This window comes from Meriones unguiculatus, chromosome 2, assembly GCF_030254825.1.
Source record: "Meriones unguiculatus strain TT.TT164.6M chromosome 2, Bangor_MerUng_6.1, whole genome shotgun sequence".
Lineage (NCBI taxonomy): Eukaryota > Metazoa > Chordata > Mammalia > Rodentia > Muridae > Meriones > Meriones unguiculatus.
The window spans coordinates 95,030,604-95,053,591 of NC_083350.1; the positions used below are offsets into that span (position 1 = coordinate 95,030,604).

General features: G+C 44.0%; 1 protein-coding gene across 3 annotated transcripts in view; it reads right to left on the reverse strand.

The window, feature by feature from the left end:
* Positions 1-18,061, reverse strand: part of Stab2 (stabilin 2) — a 169,786-nt gene extending 151,725 nt beyond the window's left edge. For all 3 annotated transcript variants that reach the window (XM_060377857.1, XM_060377858.1, XM_060377856.1), the window contains exons 1-3: positions 17,832-18,061; positions 14,357-14,490; positions 8,687-8,802 (exon numbers count right to left, since the gene is read on the reverse strand). In XM_060377857.1, coding sequence (XP_060233840.1) covers positions 8,687-8,802; positions 14,357-14,490; positions 17,832-17,936 — 355 coding nt within the window. In that variant the 5' untranslated portion in view covers positions 17,937-18,061. The remainder of the gene's footprint in view (positions 1-8,686; positions 8,803-14,356; positions 14,491-17,831) is intronic.
* Positions 18,062-22,988: the final 4,927 nt, after the last annotated feature.

The following is a 22,988-nucleotide window of genomic DNA, read 5'->3' on the forward strand; positions in this document are numbered from 1 at the left end:
TCACAGAAGCTCTATTTGTAAAAGCCAGAGACGGAAAACAACCTAGGAAGCCCTCAATGGAAGAATGGATAAAGAAGACATGGTACATTTACACAACGGAATATTACTTAGCTATTAAAAACAATGATATCATGCAATTTTCAGGCAAATGGAGGGAACTAGAAAAGATAGTCTTGAGTGAAGTATCCCAGACCCAGAAAGATAAACGTGGTATATACTCACTTACAAGTGGATGTTAGCCATGAAGTCTACAATAACCACGTTACAATCCAAGGCTCCAAGAATGTAAGTAACAAGGAGAGCCCAAGGGGTATATTGAAGCTCACAGAGTAGGGAAATAGCATAGGCCATTGGGGGTGGATGGATGGAGGGAGCTAGGTTGGAGAGGAGAGGGGAGCAGGAGGGATCAAGTCGGGGAAGGACAGAGGGAGAGAGCGCCGTGAGAGAACTGAAATCGGTGGGTGTGGCCATCTCTGGGACAAGCTAGAAACCCCAGGAATCTATGAGAGTGACCCTAGCTAAGACTCCTAGCAATGGGGGAAATGGACATCTCCTGTAATCAGAACAGACTTCCAAGGGGACAGGAACACCAACCCAAGCACGAAACCTTGGACCCCCAGCTGGCCCTGCCTACGAGAGGTGCAAGGGTAGAGTCTGAGCAGAAATTGAGGGAACGGCTCAGTTTGAGACGCATGCCATGAGAGAGAGCCCTCCCCTGACACTGTTAATGATACTCAGCTGTACTTGCAGATAGGTGCCTAGCATAACTGTCTCTGAGAGGCTTCATCCAGCTGTTCCTACTGATGGAAACAGATGCAGACACACAGCCAAACATTAGGCAGAGCTCAGGGAATCTGGAGAAGAGCAGGAGGAAGGACTGAAGGAGCCAGAGAGGTCAAGGACACCACAAGAAAACCTAACGAATCAACTAACCTGGCCCATGGGAGCTCACAGAGACTGAACTGGCTACAGAGAGCACACATGGGACAGACCTAAGCCCTCTGCACATATGGAGCAGTTGTGTAGCTCAGTCTTCATGTGGGACTCCTAGCAGCAAGAGTAGCGGCTGTCCTGACTCTGTTGCCCATTTTGGGATCCCTTTCCCCTAACTGGGCTGCCTTGTGTAGCCACAAGAGGACATGTGCCTAGTCCTACTGCAGCTTGATATGCCAAGGCAGGTTGATATCCACGGGAGGCCTCTTCTTTTCTGGCGGGGAGATGAGAGGGAGGGACTGGAAGGAGGGTGGGAGGGGAAGCTGGGATCAGGATGCAAAGCAAAGTTAAAAAAACAGATTCAAGAGCCTGATGCCTGAGACAGACTTTCTATATTCTGTTGTTGGCACACTGGACATTTTACTCCATTCCAGCACGGGTCTGTGTAGGCAATAACATTTGTGAATGCACTAGTCACCAAGAATGGTTTTGAATCTCAATTATTTGGTGAGCTGGCCTCTTTCTAAGATTCTGTCTGTCCAGGAAGGCAGATGAGCGGAACTGTTACAGGAATGAAGCACATGCCTATTTAATCTGTGTGTCCAGACAGGAAAAGCTGGTGACCCACACAAGCGAGCTTTTGTGAGAATTATCTACAATCTATGAAATGCTGAAAGTTGGTCTCAAAATACCACTACTTATCTGTAGTTATAAAAAAAAGGAAGATAAATCAGTGGTTATAATTAGGTGATGTCTGTTCAGGTTAGTCACTCTTCATCTGACTTCCCATGAGTGGCAGTGGCAACCATCTTTAGAGCTTGCTGAGTTTCAGAGGTCATTCTGTAATGAGCCTTCGCAAGTGTGTTGACTGAGTTGAAACATTTTGATTTACTTAGGGAAAACTGTTTGAATAAATGAGGATGTTATAAAAAAGAAATAAGCACATTAAAGATATAAGTTAAAACAACAAAAGACTTTATTCAATATTTAGAATGGCTAGAGAAATAAAAAAAATATGGTTAAATCAATTTTAATCAAGGATCTCCAACAAACAGAGTCCTTATACACTGATGAATAAAAATGGGCTGGAGAGGTGGCTCAGAGGTTAAGGGTGCCCAATGTCAAACCCAACAATCTGAGTTCAATCACTGTGATCTACATACTGGAAGGAGAAAGTCAACTTTCCCCAAAATTGCCCTCTGACCTCACCACGCATGACAGAGCACAGAATAACACAAGTAATAATGATAAATAAAAATTAAAAAAGAAAAGTGACTGAATACTTTGGAAAGTGGCTTGGAAGTTTTTTGGTTTTTTTTTTATGTTTAATGTATAACCCAACTTTCTTATTTCTAGTTATTTATCAAAGTGAAAGAAAAAATTATGTTCTCAAAAAAAAAACCCCACACCTAAATATCTACAGCATCTTTGTTCTTGATTATCCTAGACTGGAAACAACCCTGAATGTCTCTGGCTTAGTGACTAAACTGTGAGCAGCCACAGAATTCTCCACTGTGGAGAATTATGACCAACTGCTTGATCTCGAGTGCATCGTGCTAAGTGAAAGAAGCCTGGCTCTTCTGGGAACAAGGCTAGGGTAAAGCCAGCCCTATGCTGGCTTGGGTTTGGATTCTCAGAACCCGTGGTAAATCAAGACCGAAGGACATGCACATGTGAGCCCAGCTCTCCTGTGCTGAGATGGAAGGCAGAAAAGAAGACTGTTCAGAAGCCAGGGCCCAGCTGTGCTTTAAGGTACCTAAGACAGTGGTATACACAGCAGCACAAGAAGGAAGACAGGGTCTGACACCAAAGTGGTCCTGACTTCCACATACCTGCACACACACACACACACACACACACACACACACACACACACACACACACGAAACCTACACATGCATGGTTATTGTTATCATTTTACCTGAAAGGAAACTGAGACACAGAGGTGACAGATAACACAGTCACACAGCCATGAGCATCACGGGGAAGGATTCTCGATGGCTCTAACTCTAGTCGGTCATGGCTTCTCTGCACGATTGAGTATGATAAGTTCCTAGTCAGTGGGTTTTTACAAACCACTGATTCAGCCGACAGAATCATTTAATACCTGCTGCGTGCTTAGTATTGCTTTCCAGGTTAGCTTCACTTTGTGTTTTCAGAGGAAAGTAAAATAATGTTTAGCCAGGACAGAGGGACTGGCAAGTCTTGCTTCAAAAGAGGAACCTCCGTGACTGTCTATCTTTGAAATGGGTGGCTGTCCATCCGACAGCCTGGTGCTTGCTTCCGGCTCTGCTAAGAATGAAGGCCAGTAGGAAATGTCTGGCAGCAGCCAGTCTGCTGGAAGTGAGACATTTTTCCTCTGCAGAGGCTGCTTTCTCCTGACCAGCTTATGGCTCACTAGTGTGAGAACTCACTGCTAGGTAATGTATCCCCACAGATTTCTGTGTTGAAGTCTGGGCTCCAGTGTGATGATCCCAGGGAGCGGCACCTCTTGGAAGTGGTTAGATGTAGACTAGCAGGCAAACAGGGAGCTTCGGGAAAAGGACAGCAGCAATGTGGGGATGAAGCCTGTTCATTTTATGGCTTACGTGGGATCTCTTAATAAGACATAATAACTACGCAATTGGTTTTAAAATAGAAGAGATTAAAGCAAAAGTGAACATTTATTTTCTGCATCTGAGATCATTCTGTGTCACCTCAGGTCCTGCTAAGAGTGTGGGTAGCAAAACTGCCATCCTCAGCATCTGTATTTGAAAGAGCAATCTCAGAATTTGCTTCAGGGGCATATTTGTGATGCCTTGTGAGGCTGAAGTAGCTGATGAGACTATTTTAGGTCATTATCATGGTTCCTTTAGGTCACTGCTGGTGGATGGCCTCTGTGTCAAGGCTTTTCTCATGTATCATAACTGTCAGCAAATCACCAGCTGGTCTGTTGCTTCAAAACAAGATAATTCTTTTCCTGCCCAGCAAGAGGCCCCCCACCTCCACAGAGCCTTATCTGTTAAGAGGTTGCCCGGCCCAGGCAGTCTTAGCTCACTGCACAGCACCAGTAGAAAACACCTTCATATGCAGGCATCACTCCATTTGGAACCGTCTGCCTGGGAAACAGACATGAGCTAAGTTCCTCACGAGAGCTCAGCACTGTGTACCCCTCAGTGCATACACACATTGGCAGAACAGCATGGCTCTTGATCCACAGATCCCTTAGGTATTTGTAAAGTGTGTGGCACCTAGCAAGGAATGTGAAGTGGGGGAGCAGGGGCTGGGGAATGTAAATATCACAGCACAAAAGCCAGTCTCACTGAGTACAGTAGCACTAAGCTGGACAGAGAAAAACTGAGACCACTTCTTTTTTTTGGAGGCTGAAGAGATGGTTTGGCCACTACAAGTGTTTACTGCTCCTGTTCCTGCTCTGATGTGGGCACCTACATGCATGTGATGTGCATAAACTCTAACAGGGAAACACACATTAAACTAACTCACTAACTAAATCTTAAAATGACCATTTCGCTTTGAAATGGATTGCTAGGATTCCAAATGAGCTTTAGTGTGTGTGTGTGTGTGTGTGACTCCATTGTACACATTCAGACTCTTGCGTTGCTGTACAAAACCATTGTGTTCATGACTAAATACAAAGAAAATTGATGTAAATGAAAAGCAGTTGATTTTGTGGCAGGTAGAATATGGGTTATTCAGTGCCAAACGTGGTGGTATGTGGCTGCCACCTGACCAATAAGGAAACTGAGGCAAGAGATTGCCAGGGCTTAAAGGCCAGCCTGGGCTACATAGTGAGCACTGGGACAGCCTGTGCAACAGAGCAAAACTCTGTTCAAATGTGATTAAACTGCCAAGTTAAAAATAGGTTTCTGTATAAGCATGCTTGAAAAAGTAGAGGTAATTTTAATTAGGGTGAATCAGATTAAATTGCAGTAAAAACATCTTTCCTATCTTAGGAAGCTATTTCTTCCCTCCACCCCCAGTGAGGATGCATGCCTAATTCTTATTTTTAGAAGATGATGGATAATTTGGTTTTTTCTTTTTCATTTTGCTTATGGTGTTTTCTGAATTTTCAGGACTGATCATTTTTTCCCAGAATGAGACATTATGAAAATACTTTTCCCTGAGATGCTGCTGATGGATGTGTTTGTTGTCAGACTATAAAGGAAACCGATGCCCATCTGCCTCCAACACAAGGTCAGAGGGAGGTTGGGAATGTGCTTCCTCAGAGCAGAGGGATGGACCCATGTCAGCAGCCCTGAGCCGGCCTTGTCTCTGCGGAAATGTAAAGTGATAGTCAAGACCCTGCTTGTCATGGCCATAGAGTGGGCAAGTTAAAACAGCCAGCCAAGGAAAGGGCTTATCTCCTTCCTGAGCTGAAGGAAGGAAGCCCTTTGTGACACTTGGTTTGTTTAGAATATGAAGATAAAGGGTGGTACCCTTTGGCCTCACTAGAGAACTGAATTGATGTCAGGCATCCATTTTCATGTTCTGCCTCTCTGGCCATTATCTTGTTCACAGGAAATGCCTGAGCTTTCAAAAGAAAAATGTTTTTAGCACTTCTGATCCTGGGGGAGAACCTTGATATATTTGCCAGCACATGGCATAGCAGGGTGATGACAACGGCTAAGGGTTTGAGTCCTGTTTGCAGCTCATGTTTTAGATAATGTTTATGCTTACTAACGGGCTCAGAAAAGGGCATCATTTTATTTATCTGTTATTATCAGAGATCTATTTTGAAAATGCTCACATGTAGTATGGATGTGGTGTGCCATTCTTTCTGTTGGACATGCTAAGTTTCCTAATACCCCTCAGCCAAAGCTTGTTCTTGTGTATGCTATGGCAGGCCAACAACTACATCACATTAGTTTTATGAGGCAGAAAGAGAAAAACAAATGTAAATACTCTTTCCAGTCTAACAAGGAGGCTGTGAGAAGTGGATGCTGTCATGGATATGTTTGGCACCAAAAGCCATCCTTGAACTCTGAAAGCATGGGACTACTCTAAAGAAAACTGACTTGATCACTTGAGTCTGATGTGCTATGGTCACAGAAGCAGGCAGTGTCTGTGGGCAGGTGTTATGGTTAGCTACAATTGCCACTTGCAGAACCTAGAATCACCTGGGAAGAGAGCTTCTTCAGTGGGGGGTTGGTTACATTGAGTTGGTCTTTGGATCTGTGTGTATGTGTGTGTGTGTGTGTGTGTGTGTGTGTGTGTGAGAGAGAGAGAGAGAGAGAGAGAGAGAGAGAGAGAGAGAGAAATTTGTCTTAAGTTAATTGATGTGGGCAAACCCAGCCCACTATGGGTGACACTATTCCCTACACAGGAGATCCTTAAGAGGGGCGAAAGCAAGCTTAGCACAAGCAAGCGAGCATGCACATATGTCTTTCCTTGTGCTCTTGATTGCGTGTTTAACTATTTGAAGTTCCTGTCTTGCCTTCCCCACAGTGATATACGTGATCTGGAATTATGAGATGAAATAAATTAATTTCTCCTCTAAGTTTTTTTGTGGGCAAAGTATTTTGTCACAGCAACAGAAGTAAAATCACAATATGGAGTAAAGCTGGCAACAGAGCTGTCAATAGAATAGTTTGGATATCTTAATGCCAAAGTTTTATCTTTCCAGGGCAAGAAACACACTGAAGACGGTGGCAGGGGAGGTGAAGACACCAAGAGAGGAGTTAGAAACAGCACACATTCCTGTCCCTTTTTCTCTCCTTGACAAGCTCTGCTTTAGGTAGAGGACAAGATGGAAATATGATAACTTTTAGTGCCTGAAGGATCATGTAGCATCCCAAAGGGAAACCAGAAAGACACACGCTTCAAATACCTGGTTCTTTCTAGTCAAAATAGGAATATTCAAAAATTATATCAGATGACGAAAAGTCCAGGGCATCCCTATACCTAACGCCAGGAGTGTGGAAGAAGTAGAAGCCATTACTCAGTTAGTCACTACTTATGGGAAGACAAGCAGACCACACAGTTTTGAGTATAAAGTTGGGTATATAGGATTTGGAAGTTAGGTAGAAAAACAACTAGATCAAGATTAATGCAGAAGGGTAGAGACTGTGTGTCAGTGTGTGAATCACTGCCTTCTCACTTCTCTTGTGTTTAGGTAGGTAATTCTGTGGCCATGCACAGTCACGTAGTCAGGCAGAAACAAACCTCCTCATGACTGGATCCCAGAGGGATATTTCCACACTGTCTTAGAAGCTAGGGACCAAATGATGAATTCATAATGAATTAAAAATTTCACCTTTGGCTACCCCAAACACGGAGGGGACTCCCTGTTTGCCCACGACAGAAAGGACCAGCTGATGTTTGGGTATTGACATCTAGAATTGGTTTCAACTAGGAAATGTTACGATTGGTCACAGAGGTCTGAAGTTATCATTGACTGGGTGGATGGAACCTATTGGAGTTAATTTTTATGTATCTATGCTCTGATAGTTAGCTTGCCATTGCTGCAAGAAATATCATAACTCAAAGCAAGTCTGCAAAAGAAAGGTTTCATTTGGTTTACACTTCCACATTACAGTCCGTCACTGATGGAAGTCAGGGCAGGAACCTGGAGGAAGGAGTTGAGCAGAGCCCGTGGAAGAATGCTGCTTTCTGCAGTCTTGCCAGGCTGTACTCAGCCTGCTCTTCTGGGCTGCCCAGTACCACCTGCTCAGGAGTGGCACTGCCCACAGCAGGCTGGACGCTCTCATGTAAACCAGTAATCAAAACATTCCCCTTAGATTTGCCTGTAATAGGCCAATTTGTTGAAGGCATTTCCTCAGTTGAGAGTCCCTCTTTCCAGATGCCTCTAGCTTATATTAAGTTGGCAAGATCAATCAACCAACTAACCAACCAACCAAAGTATTCTAACAGTATGCATATATGTCCATATAATTGCATATACAGTTAACATAGCTTATCACACTAGGTTTTTTTTTTTTTTAAGGTCAACAGTATAGTTTTTGATGTATAAGATCATAGATGTAAAATTTTAGAATTCCTCATGGTTACTTTATTTTTTGGTTTTTCTGTGTAACAGAGCCCTGGCTGTCCTGAACTTGCTTTGTGAACCAGGTGGCCTGGAACTCACAGAGATCTGCCTGCCTCTGCCTCCTAGTGCTTGGATTAAAGGCTTGCACCACTACACCCAGTGATTCATGGTTATTTTTGACATGGATAAAGAAAATAACAGTCTTTGAGATGTTGCAATAGAATTTATTCTTAAGAAATGTTGTGTGTGGGGTAATAAATGCCCAATGTTCTTTGGGCATTACCTTTTATATGTACATATACATATATACACATTAACATATGCTCTCCTCGATACATATGTATGTGATATAAATATTCTTTCAATTGTAGATTTTATAACTTATAAAAGATCTTTCTTTCATTCTTTCATCTCCTTTTTTCTTTGGAGACAGGATCTTATTATATCGCTTAGGTTGGTCTAAAATTTGTTTTGCAGGCCAAGTTGGCTTCAAAATCATGATTCTCCTGTGTGAGCATCCTAAGTATGGGGTCCATAGGAATGTGCCAGGAGGCTTGGCTTCAAGGAATTCTTTTGAAGAGAGATAACTAACTGTATCAAGCAAATTTCTGTATAAAAGTTGATAGGAAGAGAGTTTTCTACATATATATGAAATGCAAAGTTCTAGAAAACCATCTTTATGTTTTCTTTCCCTAGGCTTCCTTCCTGACACATTTCTGATATCTGGAGAAGCATGTCTTAAAGTCTGAAGCTTGTGTCACTTACCCATGCAGTCTGGGCCCCAGTGTCCTGGACAACATTGAGGTTGGAGGTAATCCTTCCTGCATATATGACGGCACCCAGGGAGAGCCAGGGTATATGTTCTGATCTCAAATGGAAACCTTGGAAAATAAAAAGAGGATGTTAACCCACGACCATAAGAATAGAGTTCATGGGAGGAGATGAGGGAGGGAGGGTGAGATTGGGAGGGAATGAGGGAGGGGGCTAAAGCTGGGGTACAAAGCGAATAAAATGTAATTAATGTAAAAAAATAAAAATTTAATTAAAAAAAGAATCGAATTAATGCTAGGTACTGCGATTGTCTTAGATTTTGTTTTTTATTATTTGTTTATTGTTATATGTGTATATGGTATGTATGTATATATATGTGTGTGTGTGTGTGTGTATTCATGTATACAGCACGAATGCATCTGAAGGTCAGAGGATGACTTTGTCAAGTTGGTTCCTCCCTTCCAACTTTATCTAGGTTCTGAGGATCAAACTCAGGTCATCAGGCTTGGATAGCAAGCACTTTTACCCATGGAACCATCTTATCAGTGCCAGGCCCTAGATTTTAATTTAGGTTTTTAATATATCTTAAAATATATTTACTGTAAATAAACATATATTAAATAAAAACATAACAAACATATATATTGTTTGGTTTGCTAGGTAGAATAAGCCTAATCATGCATTATTTTGAATTGTTACAGATAGCCAAATAAGATTAAGAAACAATGAAAATAAAGGGCCTTATATTGCTATGATAAACAACATTATCCAAAGAGACTTGGAGGAATAAAGAGATCTAGCTGGCTGACACATGTCTCAGTCTCTTATTGAGGAAATTTATGGCAGGAACTGAAGCAGGGACCATGCAGCAATGTTGCTTATTGGGTAGTTAATTAATTAACTAACTTCTTCCTTCCTTCCTTCCTTCCTTCCTTCCTTCCTTCCTTCCTTCCTTCCTCCCTTTCTTCCTTCCTTTTTACCTCTATCATAGCCACCCTCCTCTCCTCTCAGTCCCACCTTCTTTTCCTCTTCCCCTTATCCTCCCTGCCCTACTCCTCAGAAAAGGGGAGCTCTCCCCAACCCACCCCAGCACATCACATCATCAGGACTGAGCACATCCTCTTCCCTTGTGGTCTGGTGAAGCAGCCCTGCCAGGGGGAAGTGATCAAAAAGCAGGCAATAGAATCCATGTCAGAGACAGCTCCCAGTCCCTTTACTAGGGAACCCAAATGAAGACTAAGCTGCCCATCCGCTACATCTGTGTAGGGGGCCTAGGTCCAATCCGTGCATGGTCCTGGGCTGGTGCTTTAGTCTCAGCAGACCCCCCCACTCCGGGCCCTGGTTAGTTGGCTCTGTTGGTCTTCTTGTGGAGCTCCTGCCCCCGCCAGGTCCTTCTATCCTTCCTTCTACTCTTCCACAAGACTCCTTTCACTCTGTCCACCACTGCTGGGTGAGGCCTTTCAGAGGACAGCTATCTAGGCTCCTGTCTGCAAGCATAGCAGAGCATCATTCATAGTGTCAGGGGTGGGTCTCAGGTTGGGCCGGGCACTGGTTGGACAGTCCCTCAATCTCTGCTCTATTTTTTCCCCCTGTATATTTTGTATGTACCACCTTGCACAAAACTCAAGTCTAAGTGAATTGAAGACTTCAACATAAACCCAGAAACAGTAAATCTATTCGAAGAGAAAGTGGGAAATCAGACTTAAACTCATTGTCATGGGAGACCACTTTCTGAACAGAACATCAACAGCTCAGGCTCTATGATCAACAATTAATAAATGAAATCTCACAAAATGGAAAAGTTATTACAAAACAAAGGGCACTGTTAATAGAACGAAATAATAGCCTACAGACTAGGAAAAAGACCCTCACATCCAACATCTGATAGAGGGCTAATATCCAAAATATATAAAGAACTAAAGGAATTAAACATCAACAAACCAAACAATCCAATTAAAAAATGGGGTACAGAGCTAAAGAGAGAGTTCTCAATAGAGGAATCTCCAATGGCCAAGAAGCACTTAAGGAAATGTTCAGCATCCTTAGTCATCAAATGCAAAAGCAAATAAAAACTACTGAGATTCCATCTTATTCCCATCAGAATGGCTAAGATCAAAAACCCAAGTGACAGTCTGCTTTCTTACATAACCCAGGACCAGCTGCCCCCACCAATCATCAGCCAAAGAAATGCCCCATAGACGTGTCTATCTGCCAACATGGTGAAGACAACTTCCCAATTGAGGCTTTTTCCTCCAGGGTGACTCTAGGTTGACAAAAACTAACCAGCATCTACAGTGATATCAGAAGTTATTAAATAAAATAAATGATGACAGTCAGTTTTGGGAAAGTCTAGAAGTAGGCCTCAAGTTGTCACTGAGCATTCTAGCAGCCAGTTCAAGAAAGGAAGGATAGCGAGTTAGTTACAAGCTGCACAAGGCTGCAGCTTTAAGACATATCTCCTTTCTTCAGATTAGTATATTCATTGCAGACATGATTTCTAGAAAGAAATTCCACCTCTGGGATGCTACAGTGTAGACAGAGAGGTACACGATACCGTCTGTGGAGGAGATATTCTGCTATGTCCCTTAGAACAATTTCTAGCACCAACTGAGGTGCAGATCTGGCTGCAGCTCTCTGAAGGCTGGAAGCCACCGTATGCTTATGGGGTATTTGCATTCCGGCTCATTTTAGGATAAGACTTCACAGTAGAGACCATAGTAATTGTAGCATTATTCACAATAGTCACAACAGGGAAATAGCCTAAGCTTTAACTGATGGGTGAATGAATAAAGAAAAAAAACATTCATTTGTCACTGAGAATATTGAACATTGCATCTGCAATGGATATTATTTAGCCTTAAAAGGCAAGATCATGAAATTTGGTTTTTAAATTTTTGTTTTATTTTATTTTTTAATTTGTGTGAATGTTTTACCTGATTGTCTGTGCTCTATGTGCCCAAAGGCCAGAAGAGGGCATCATATCTCTCTGGACTGCAGTTACACACAGTTGTGAACCACTGTGTGGGTGCTGGGAATTGAACCTGGACCCCTCTGGAAGACCATCTAATATTCTTCACTGTTGGACCATCTCTCCAGCTCTGAGACTAGGCCATTTGTAGGCAACATGGGTTAACTGGAGGGTAGCATACAAAGAGCAAAGACCAAACACAGAAAGGCAAATACCACATTATCCCACTTAGACGAGGAAGCACAGATAAGCAAATGGACAGAAGCCCAGCATCAGTGTGGGGAAAGTGAGGTGTTTGCCAAAGGCTGCAGAGTTCTGTTATGTAACACAGGTGAGTTCTAGAGGTCTACTGCAAAGTCTATGCCTGTAGCTAACGACCATGTCAACTTAAAACTGTGCACGTACAGTTTGCAAAGATGGGGGAGAGTGGGTCAGGGTTCTCGTCAAAGTGAAGAAGAGGATGGAGAGAAGCAGACGGAAGTAATGAGGGTGCTTACGGGGAGCTAGTGGTGATGGTGCCACAGGTGCTCTGGGCTTGAAGTGCATTAAGCAGGTTCAGCTTTTGTATGTTACTCATGCCTCCATGAAGTGATTTCTCAAAGTATCAAAAATACAAAATGAAATAAAACTAAAGAACCAATCTTTTTTTTTTGCATAATAAACGACAGGTGACCAATCTTCAATTTTAAAACGAGCAGCATCCATGAGAAATGTGTGTGTGTGTGTGTGTGTGTGTGTGTGTGTGTGTAATGGTAGTAGCAGCCTGGGTACAGCCAAATGCCCATCTTGACCCTTATCAAAAGAGTGCAAAAACATTCTTAGCAAGATTCCATATAATTTTAACCTTGAACTTTGAATCTTAATAGAAAATGAGAGTCATTGCAAACATACCCTCCCTCAGGTTTAATTGAGTTAATTGGCTAATTGATTGGTATTGGGAAACTTTGGTTTCATAATATCGTGTCATCATACTCTGCAAATGTGAATGTAAAATATTGCTTAATGACAACATTGAGGTTTCCTTTCCTTCATGTTAAAAATATAAAAATTTTGCCATTCTTGAACTTAAAAATGAACTCATTTGGCTGGAAGATGCTCCACTGGTCACGTGTTTGCTGGATAAGCATGAGGACCTAAGCCTGGATGCCCAGAACCCACCGAAAAAGCTGGGCACAGTGGTGCCCTCCTATAGTCATAGCATTGGAGGAACATAGAAGGCTTCCAGGGCTCTCTGACCAGACAGTCCAGCTGACTCAGTGAGAGACCTTGTCTCAAAACAAAAGATAGACAGTGATTGAGGAAGACACCCAATGTCCACCTCTGCCCCCCCCCCACTGTCAACCTGTGGCCCCTCCCCCCCCACATACACACACACACACACACACACACACACACACACACACACACTGTCAACCTGTGGCCTACACACACACACACACACACACACACACACAAAATGTTAACCTGTGGCCTACACACACACACACACACACACACACACACCCCGAAATCCCCACAAACATGTAGCCATGTATATAATGTGTAAATTAAAAACTTCACTAATTGAATAATGCCTCATTTCTCAGTCAGCCGGTTCAATGAAGAAAAGATTGTGTTTGCCTTTGTAGCCTACAGGCTGCAACTGTTAGTATGCACACAGACCCTCCTGTCCCCCTTTGAGAGGACGCGCCCTGGATTATGAGGGTTCTGGATCATATATGACCTTCAAGAACGTAATGCAGACAATCCAGCACCGTTAAAAGATTTTCCATCCTGTATCTTTGGTTTCTAATTAGTAACATCAAGACCTGCAGCTTAACAAACTTATTTTGGTTTTGAGACAGGATCTTGCTATGTAGCCCAGGCAACCTACAGGTTTTTTTAACGTGTTCAAATTATAACCCTAATTAAGTAATTAAGACTCTGTGTGCATGTGTGTACATGTGTGTTTTGCACGCACATGAGTGTGAGGGATGCTTATATGCTTATGCTCAAGAGAAGAGGCTGGGGCAGGATGTCAGGTGTCTTTCTCTGTCACGTTCCACCTTGTCCTCTTGAGACAGGGTAGCTGACTGACTTGAAAACCTGGCATTTGGGCTAGGCTGGCAGGCCAGTGAACTCCATCTTTCTCTGGTTCCCAATGCAGGGTCACAGGCACTCACAAGCACATTTAGGTGGGCACTAGGGACTTGGCCTCAGGTTCTCATGCCCACATGTCCACTGAGACATCTCCCCAGTTGGAGAACCATTTCCAAATGAAACAAGACTACAATTAAAAGAAGAAAAGCTGGGCATGGTAGCACAGGCCTTTAATCCCAGCACTTGGGGAGGCAGAGGCAGGAGGATCTCTGTGAGTTGGAGGCCAGTCTGGTCTACAAAGTGAATCCAGGACAGTCAAGGCTACACAGAGAAACCCTGTCTCCAAACAGACAAACATACAAACAAACAAACAAACAAGATCAAGAGGAAGGAGAATGTTCGTGTACAGCACAATTTTGTACTAAAATGCAAGTCAGCATAAAGATTTAGACCCAAGTCCATAGATTGTGAGCTACTTCAGTTTGGGCTCCGTATAGTCTTAGAGTAAGAGATAAGTCCTGGAACTACTTTGCAGTATTGGGGACAGGATATTCCAACTGGATTTGCAATTCTCAGAGTACCAAAGCGTGGACACACTTATCTCGTCATAAGCTTACCTGCAATCTCGAACCCCAACGGAGCCGTTGGTAACCTTGATGTAACCGTCTGGACACTTGGTTGCAAAGCTAATGGAGCAGGATTGGCACTCTGTCTTGATTGTTAGAAGAGACTTCTTATCACATCTTTTCCCCTGTGCAAATACAGCAAAGAACACCGATTCCTCAGAGCCTTGAAAAATATCTGGTATGGCTGCTTCTCTATCTGCTTCATCTCACTGCAAGTCAGGAATGGCAATGAGGGTGACTGGCATCGACTGGCCTGCTGCTCCCAGACTGATCTGGAGAGAGTGCTGGAATCGGTGATCTGCTGGTAATGTCTGCTATCGCTGTGGGTGTGGACAGGGATACTGCTTACACATCCCTCACCTGGAACCTGGAACCTGGAACCCACAGGGGAGGGTAATGTCACTACTCACAGTTATCAAAACAAGGAACCTGAGCTATATTGCAGAGTACCTGTATCAAGTGGGTTAATGCTACAGTGGGTTATTCAAAGCCAGTTGTTCATAGATCAGTTATCTTCAGGGATAATATTTCAGAATTGTTTCCACAGGAATATCTGCTGTAGGTCCCGTGCTGTGCTAAATGCTGTGCTGTACAGTTTCTGTTCTAGGGAGATTTGTAGTATTTAGATTTCAATCTAACGAAAAGGCAGGTGGCACGAGAGCAAGGCTTTTGTTGTTGTTGTTTATTGCTATAGCCTGAGCCCCTAGAATGCTGCCTGACACATGGTATATGCAGAAAATATATGTTGATTAAATTAACCCATTGGGGACATCAGACAGGCATCCTAGGAACAGCTATTGGCAGCATAAGGTGGCCCTTATGCTAACTGCTTAATGAACTAACTGCTTAAATGAATGATACAGGCAGATTCTGGTCCCGGTTGCTCCTGACCCTCCTGGATAGACACCCCCCACCGCAAGTCTTTCAAGCTTCCTTAATCTGTCCATCAAATTTGGTCTGCAAAAGGCAGACTAAACTTCAGAGCCCTGGGCGGAGTGTGGGTCCAATTCTACATCTTGTGAAGTGTACAGCCTTGAAGGAGTCCCTACTCCTTGTTATTAGCTGTAAAAGGAGACAGTGGTAGCTGACTTTCTACAACAGGCCAGCTGCAAGCTACCTGGCACAGTGTCCAGAGGAACATAGTAATAGATGGTGGCTCCTGAAACTCCCCTTTATCCTACCTCTGAACCTGACCATGATCTGACCTTGCAGGAATGTTCGGTCCCCTACCCTAAGCTAACCTCAATCCCCCAAGGGCGTGCGGTCACCACCTCATCCACAAAACTGTACTCACTCTTTCTTTCCTTTGCTCACATTCAAGTCCTCCAGCAGATTGTTATGTTTTTGTTTTTGAGAGAGGGTCCTGAGCAGCCACACTCCCTGTCAAATATGCTATGTGGCCAAAGATGAGCTTGAACTTCTGATCCTCATGCTGCCACCTCCCAAGCACTGGGTGTGCTCCATCACAGTGAGCAGACGCAGATGCAGGGATAGAACCCAGGGCCCTGCGAATGCTAGGGGAACACTCTACCAATTGAGCTACAACCCTAGGATCCCAGTTGTTGGTCTCTGCTCTCTATTTAAGAATTCTAGGCCGTGGAGGGCCACACTCATATTTCTTTGTCATCCTGGCAGCACAGTGCTGTTCAGGTGTGGGGGAGACTTCATCATCGCCTCTCAGTTCATCAGAATACACAAAATCTGCAGAGGAAGAAACCTTCCATTCACAGAATTCCAAAGGTGTCACCTGATTTTCATTGCTCCAGAGGGACGGGCAAGGGTCACCATTCTTATTGCGAAGGTGGAGGGGCTGAGGACTGCGGACAGTTTGGAATATGACTTGCCCAAGGTCACATATAAGTTTCCACCCCTTGATTAGCCCTTTCTTCAAGCACCCAAGTGGCACAGGGAAAAACAGTCTCTAGTTTTAGTAGAAGCTTTCATTTGATCATGGAGGACCAAAGGGCCCCTGGCTTTGACTTGAAGAATGATGCAATACTCCCTTTAGCTGTTGTGGCATGATTCAACTTTTCTAAAAGCAGGGTTTCGTTTACACGGGAGTTTCTCAGGGGATAGATGGATGAGTTGATGTCATGTTGAAGTTTCCTTCTTAATGTGACCAATTTAACTCTCTTTTAAAGAAATTCTTTGCCCTGGGGATATGGCTCAGTTCATAGAGTATTTTCTCTGGCAAGTACAAAGCCCTGGGTTCAATCCCCAACATTGCATAAAATCATGAGTTTGTGGTTCAGGTCTGTAATTATTTCACCCAGGAGGTAGAGACAAGAGAATCAGGCATTCAAGGTCATCCTTACTACATAGCAAGTTAACATGACACACACACACTATATATATATATGTATATATATATATATATTTATCTCTGACACCCCCTCTCTATATATATATATACATTTGTATATATTGTATACAAATTTTGTATTGTATATAATTGTATACATTATATATATATATATATACATTTCAAATTACTGTTTTCAAATGTAATGACTCATTTTTATAAACTTAGAAAAATGGAAAAACATACTCAGCTTTGAACAGTGGTCAGTGCCGAGTCAAACCCTCCATGCTGAAGATAACGGGGCCAGCAGTCCCTCCCATTTGCAGTCCCTGCCTGGGGAAGCAGTGAGGCTTAGAGGGAATACTTGCTTGGGGCTGAATGGCTAGTGTAGCGAGCAGCCCTGTGGCCTGTCCTCTGCAATATTGCGAAGTAGCATGTACCCCTCTCTAACTTCTTGACCCATCACGCTGTCTGCCACGTTCTTAGGAAAGTGCCCTCACAGCACAGCTGGAGTGGACTCGCTGCCGCAGTGGCAGCTGTCTGGTGCTGAGATACAAAACTCCAAACGCCTCTTAAATAAACCACCTGAGATTGCTCCTCACTGAGACTCATACTGGGATGGCACCTTGTGAGCTTCTCTGGGCTCCTTTGTACTGATTCAGTGAAGGAGGTCTAAAAGGAGGGTCGCTGTAGTCCTCCCACCACAGCCCCGAGGAAGACAGGAGGCATGTGTGAGTGCCTGATGGGTTTTGGAAATGTTGCTGGTGCTTCCTGTCATCGACAAGGACATCACCTATCTACCCTGGAACTCCCCTGGCACATTCCCACAACCTTGCTTGATCTCTACATTTGGGAAGATGGTAGGCACTGACAGTGACAAGGCATTCCAAACAAAGCCCAGGGCACGCAGCTCTGCCCGGGAAAGAGAAACATCCAGCCCTGGAATCAGATTCTGCCTGCAGAGACAGCAACAGCAGACAAGAAACAGCCAGCTCAGCCAGTCCCAGGACAGCGTCACTCTTCTCTTGACTTTTATGAAGTCCAGGCAGGGCTTTTGGCCCCAAGATTATATTGGAAAACAAACAAAACAAACAAACAAACAAACAAACATCCAGCCCACATTGTGAAAGTGAACAAATAAAAACTCGGGAGTACTGATCTTACCTGTCCAGGGGCTTCCGCTAGGGTGCAGGTGCTTCGAACAACCAACCCCAGGAAGAGTGGGATTAAAGGCAGCAGCATGCTGAGGAAATGCTTGAGCCTTCCCATGCCAGGCTCCCTTAGGGTGATCTGTTTTAGCTTGCTTTGATGGGTGCCTGGAGAATTCTTTAATATGTCTGTGTCTACCTTTAAAGCCTTTCCTTTCTCTGGTTAGAAAGGGAAGGTAGCTGAGGCCCGACTGATTGTCCACAGGAGATCGGGTATTCTGAGCTGTATATAAATCCTGGCTGATGACAGGATTTCCTGAAGGGGCTGAGGCATAGGTCTGACCCAGGATTTCTGTGCCTTGCGGAACTCCCAGGGATGGGTCTCCCTCCTGTCACTGTGCCCACTCTGCACTGGACCTGCCTGCTGCCCTTTCCACCTTTCCCCATAGAGCACCCTGAGCCTTTTCGTTCCAACATACAGGTTCAGATTTTCTATAGAGAGAACTGGCTGGGGTGCCCATCACTGTGCATAGTCCCAGGCATTGAGAGAATGTTCCAGAAGGCTGGTCCTTGTCTTGGAAGATGGTGGTGTCTGCATCTTCCTGTGGTTGTCAAAATCCATGTTGGTGCCAACAGTTGGGGTTCCAGATCACTTTTCCTTCTCTTCAAGGTTATTCAAATAGTGAGTGACTGAGCCTCTTCCTCTAATCCAGCTCTTTGAACTAAATCCAATACCGTCTCTTTCAGGAACACTTTCTCGCCTGTTCCTTCTGAATTTTGTATACTGTATCACAAAAGCCCAGTCACACATACCGCAGTCTGTCCATCTGTCTGCCTGCCTCCCTCCTATGCCAATTGTGAAGTTTTTGAGAGCAGTGGTGCAGCGTTCTTCTTTTCTGCACTGCCTGAAGCCTAGAGCAGAAGCCCAGGCTTGAAACATCCCGGAAACCCACCATGTTCTAGCCCTCTCAGTGATTGGCTTGCATGAGTCTCTCAAAACTTGCTGAAATAGGAAAGGTGTCCCCCTAGGTTTACAGACACAGAAACTGAGTCAGAGAAGTGATGGAGCTATGCTATTTTCTTTCTTCCAATTTGACACATGCTAGAGTCATAGGGGAACAGGGAAACTTAATTGAGAAAATGGCTCTAATGGACTGACCTGTAGGCAAGTCTTTGGGACATTTTCTTGGTTAGTGATTGAGTGTGAGAGACCAGCCCACTGTGGGCGATGCCAGCCTTGAGTGGGTGGTCCTGGGCTGTATAAGAAAGCAGGCTGAGTGAGCCAGGAAGAGCAAGCCGGTGGGAAGTGGTCCCCCGAGGCCTCTGCATCAGCTCGCACTGTCAGGTCCCTCCCCTCACAGCCTTTTATGACGGACTGTAAACTGTAAGGTGAAATAAACCTTTCCTCCTGTAAGCTGGTTCTGGTCACGGTGTTATCAAGGTAGGGAAAGCAAACTAGGATAGTCACTGTCTTGGCTTTGTAGCTGGTGCATGGCTAACTGAGCACTGAACTTGGCTCCAAAGACAATGCTGTTCCCCACTGCCTTCTGCTTCTTCCTCACACACTAATGAATGAATAGGTGGATCTCTAGACCTGTTGGTGACCATGGGGGACCTAAGTCAGACTCAGAATAGGAGGGATGATGTAGTGAAAAATATTATAAGACTGTGTTTTCATTTTAACCCCAGGTGTGGGGTATGGGGCTGCTTCAGATTGCCCACAGCAGCTCATATGATTTGCCTTGTGCTCTAGCAGGGGTGTGATTTTGTCAGCTGCAGATATTTTCTGTGATTGCGTGATGCTTGGAATTCTGGGGACTCTTCAGAGGATACATATAAGGTAGGACCACAAGAGGTTTTTTTTTTTTTGTTGTTGTTGGTTGGTTGCTGTTGGTCGAGGTTTAAGTAGTTGTGTGCTAAGAAATAATAAGAAGAAATTAGATATCCTGAGGACGAAGATCAAACTTGCCCCAAGGAACTTGATGTCACTAATCAGCACAAAATAGCCTAATGATAATGTGGCTCCCTTTCCCCTCAATCCTTTTTTTCTCTCTTACCCACTTGAGGGGTTGAAATGCTAGGAAAAGGTTGGAGAAGGGTAAAAGAAGAACCCAGAAAGTCTGGTTAGAGGGCTCATCTGGGTTCATCCACAAATAGGACACTGAGTTAACCTGGAGACTCTTGCAATAGATTTGGCTACATGGACCTTCCCTATAAGGCTCTACCCTGAGCTTTTAAAACATCATATTGAGCTTCAGCCACCAGAGAACTTTCTAGTTTAGACCCTTTGGAGCCAAGTAGAGGTCTAAATGGTAAGAAAAGGGGAGTAATGGTTATACATGTCTCAGTGAATCTCCATGTGGCTGCTCACTAGAATTCCCAGGGGAATCTTAAAAACTACAAATGTTCAGTGTTTCCCCCCAGAGAAGCCACCTCCGAGCTCCTGGGAGAGGAGAATGGGTGAGGATTTATTGAAGCTTCCTGGTTGATTTCATTGGCATTGGACTATTATTTGAGGAGAAAATTTAATACCAATGAGATTCTGAAAGCCACTTGTCACGGCAGCCATGTTCCCTCAGCTAACATACCAGAGAGCTAGGTCTGTCGGAAGTCTCTTTCTGATACCTTTTCCTTCTGAAGGGTGTGAAGAATGTATCTGAGGCTTAGAATGGGCTCTGTTCCAAGTGAAGTCATCACTCGAGTCCACAGGATCATTTTCTAGGCACTGTCTAGTTCTGGGAGATGCTATAGGCTTGCTGGAAAAGAATGCTCTCACCAGGTGACCTGGGGAAGCCTTTTTCTTGGGTTGACTGTAGTTGTTATGCCAGTTGAAGGTTTTATTCCTACAGCAGAGCAGCATCAGGAATGAAGCAGAAACAGTTTAACCTTGAGGAAGTTTCTAGACCTTTGGGACAGAGGGATTTTTTTTTTCTTTCATGATTCTGTCAGTGACCTCCAGATCAGATGCTCTCATGGTCTGTCTTAGGTGAAAATGCTGTTAGACTTTATCAGACAGATATTTTAATTTTTAAGCCATCGGAAGGTAGAGTTAGCCTGTTTGGACCCTGTGTACGGACTTCAGCAGTCCGAGGCATTGAAACACTGCCCACGTGGCATTGTGCAGTAATTGTGTGCATAGCTGTGCTAATCTTGTTTGGTGTGCTCTTTTGAGTGCTGTGAACATCAGTCCTTCAACTTATTTCGAGTCCCTGTCATGAGTGCTGTGAACATCAGTCCTTCAACTTATTTCGAGTCCCTGTCATCTTGTTCTCCAAGATGCCTGGAACTCACAAGCAGCTCTGAGCACCCCCCACACATGGATGGTGGTCAATCACTTTCTAGCACTGATTGCACAGACCTTGTGCAATCTCCACTCTTTGCCTGTTGTAGCTCTGAGAGCCTGGGATTTCCCCTGCACAGGGCTGCTACCATTCTGCTGATGAGTGTTTCCTGGGAAGAGTGTTGAGGTTTTTCTTACTGCACTTTCTATCCCTTTTTGCAGATTGTTGTAATCTCTACACAAGCCTTTAACCCTCACCACCTCATCTATTTTCTGGATAGTCAAGTGCTGTTCCTAGACTCTATTTAGACTGGAAACTGGCTTCCCTACTCCCAGGGACTCGCCTGTTTTTCCTTGAGACTTTCTGGATGGGGACTCACCTCCTTTGAACCCCCGCAAGCTGTCTTTTGTAGTAGTAAAGTGAGAGGGCATAGTTTTTATCTTAGGTGACAGGAGGAATCTCTTCTTGTCATATGGAAAAGGGAAAAAGTGTAGTATTGTCAGTGGGGACCAGGATAGGATGTTGGCCTGGAAGCTTCCTGGGAAATTACATTGAGTGAAATGTGGCTATTGGGTTCTGGGTTGCTAAGTCTAACTGTTAGCATTTAGGTGTTCTTGTATGTGTATTACTGATTTTTCAATGTTTGTAGTCATCTTGTGTGCTGTATGATTCAAGGAAAAGGAATTATCACTATGACCATCATCACTACCACCATCGTGATGATTATCATTATCATCACCACCACCTATCACCATCATCATCCCCATCCTCCTCCTCTTCCTCATGGTAAACTCACTCACAGCTTTCATCATGTGCTAATACTGTTCTAATTGTGAACTCATTTATTGAGCTCAACTTCCAAATGGACTTGATCTAATTTTTAATTTAATACATTTAGATATTTACTTAAACACAAGTAGCTAAATTTAACTTACTGAGTATTCACAGTAAGCCCAGTGTATAGCATTCCTATTATTTCCGTTTTGCAGATGAGAGACTGAGACAGAGCAAAGTTATGTATCTTATTTGGAGTCACTATGGTGAGGGGTGAGTAGGGCTCTGGATTGAAGCAGTATGGACTCGGAGATTTTTAATTAATGGATTGATTAATTTTCACTTTACATCCTGATCATAGCATTCTCCCTTCTCTTCTCCCAGTCCTACCCTTCCTCCCTCTTCCCCATCGCCTCCCCTGTTTCTCAGAAAAGGGGAGCCACCCTCCACTACCAACTCAGCCCAGCACATCAAGCTGCATCAGGACTGAGCGCATCCTCTTTCCCTGTGGACTGGTGAGGTAGTCCTGCCAGGGGGAAGTGATTGAAAAGCAGACAGCAGAGTCCATGTCAGGAACAGCCCTGCTCACCTTACTAGGAAACCCACATGAAGACCAAGCTACCCATTGGGTACGTCTGTGTAGGGGCCTGGGTCCAGTCCATGCATGGTCCTTGGTTGCTGCTTCAGTCTTTGCAAGTACCCTGAGTCCTGGTTGGTTGGCACTGTTGGTCTTCTTGTGGAGCTCCTGACCCTCTAACCACCCCCCCCAACCTCCACAAGACTCTCTGCACTTCTCCTAGTGTTTGGTTGTGTGGACTCAGAGATTTATCCTGAGGCAACACTCATTTTGCTTTTTGCCCGTGCATTTGGACCAGGTCCTTTCGGACATTGAGAGATGGCCACAGGATTGTGTGATAGAACAAACTCCACTGTCCACATGGGGATCTAAAATATCTTTTGCTTTGTAGGAAAGGAAACTCCATAAATTGAGTCCTTGAGGTTAATTCTTGGATTAAATTGTGTCTTAATTCTCGGCGGCTTTTGCTAAATCGAGGAATAAAAACACCTGAACATAGGAGCCAAATGCCAAACCTTCTTGGGCATCTCTTTAGAAAACT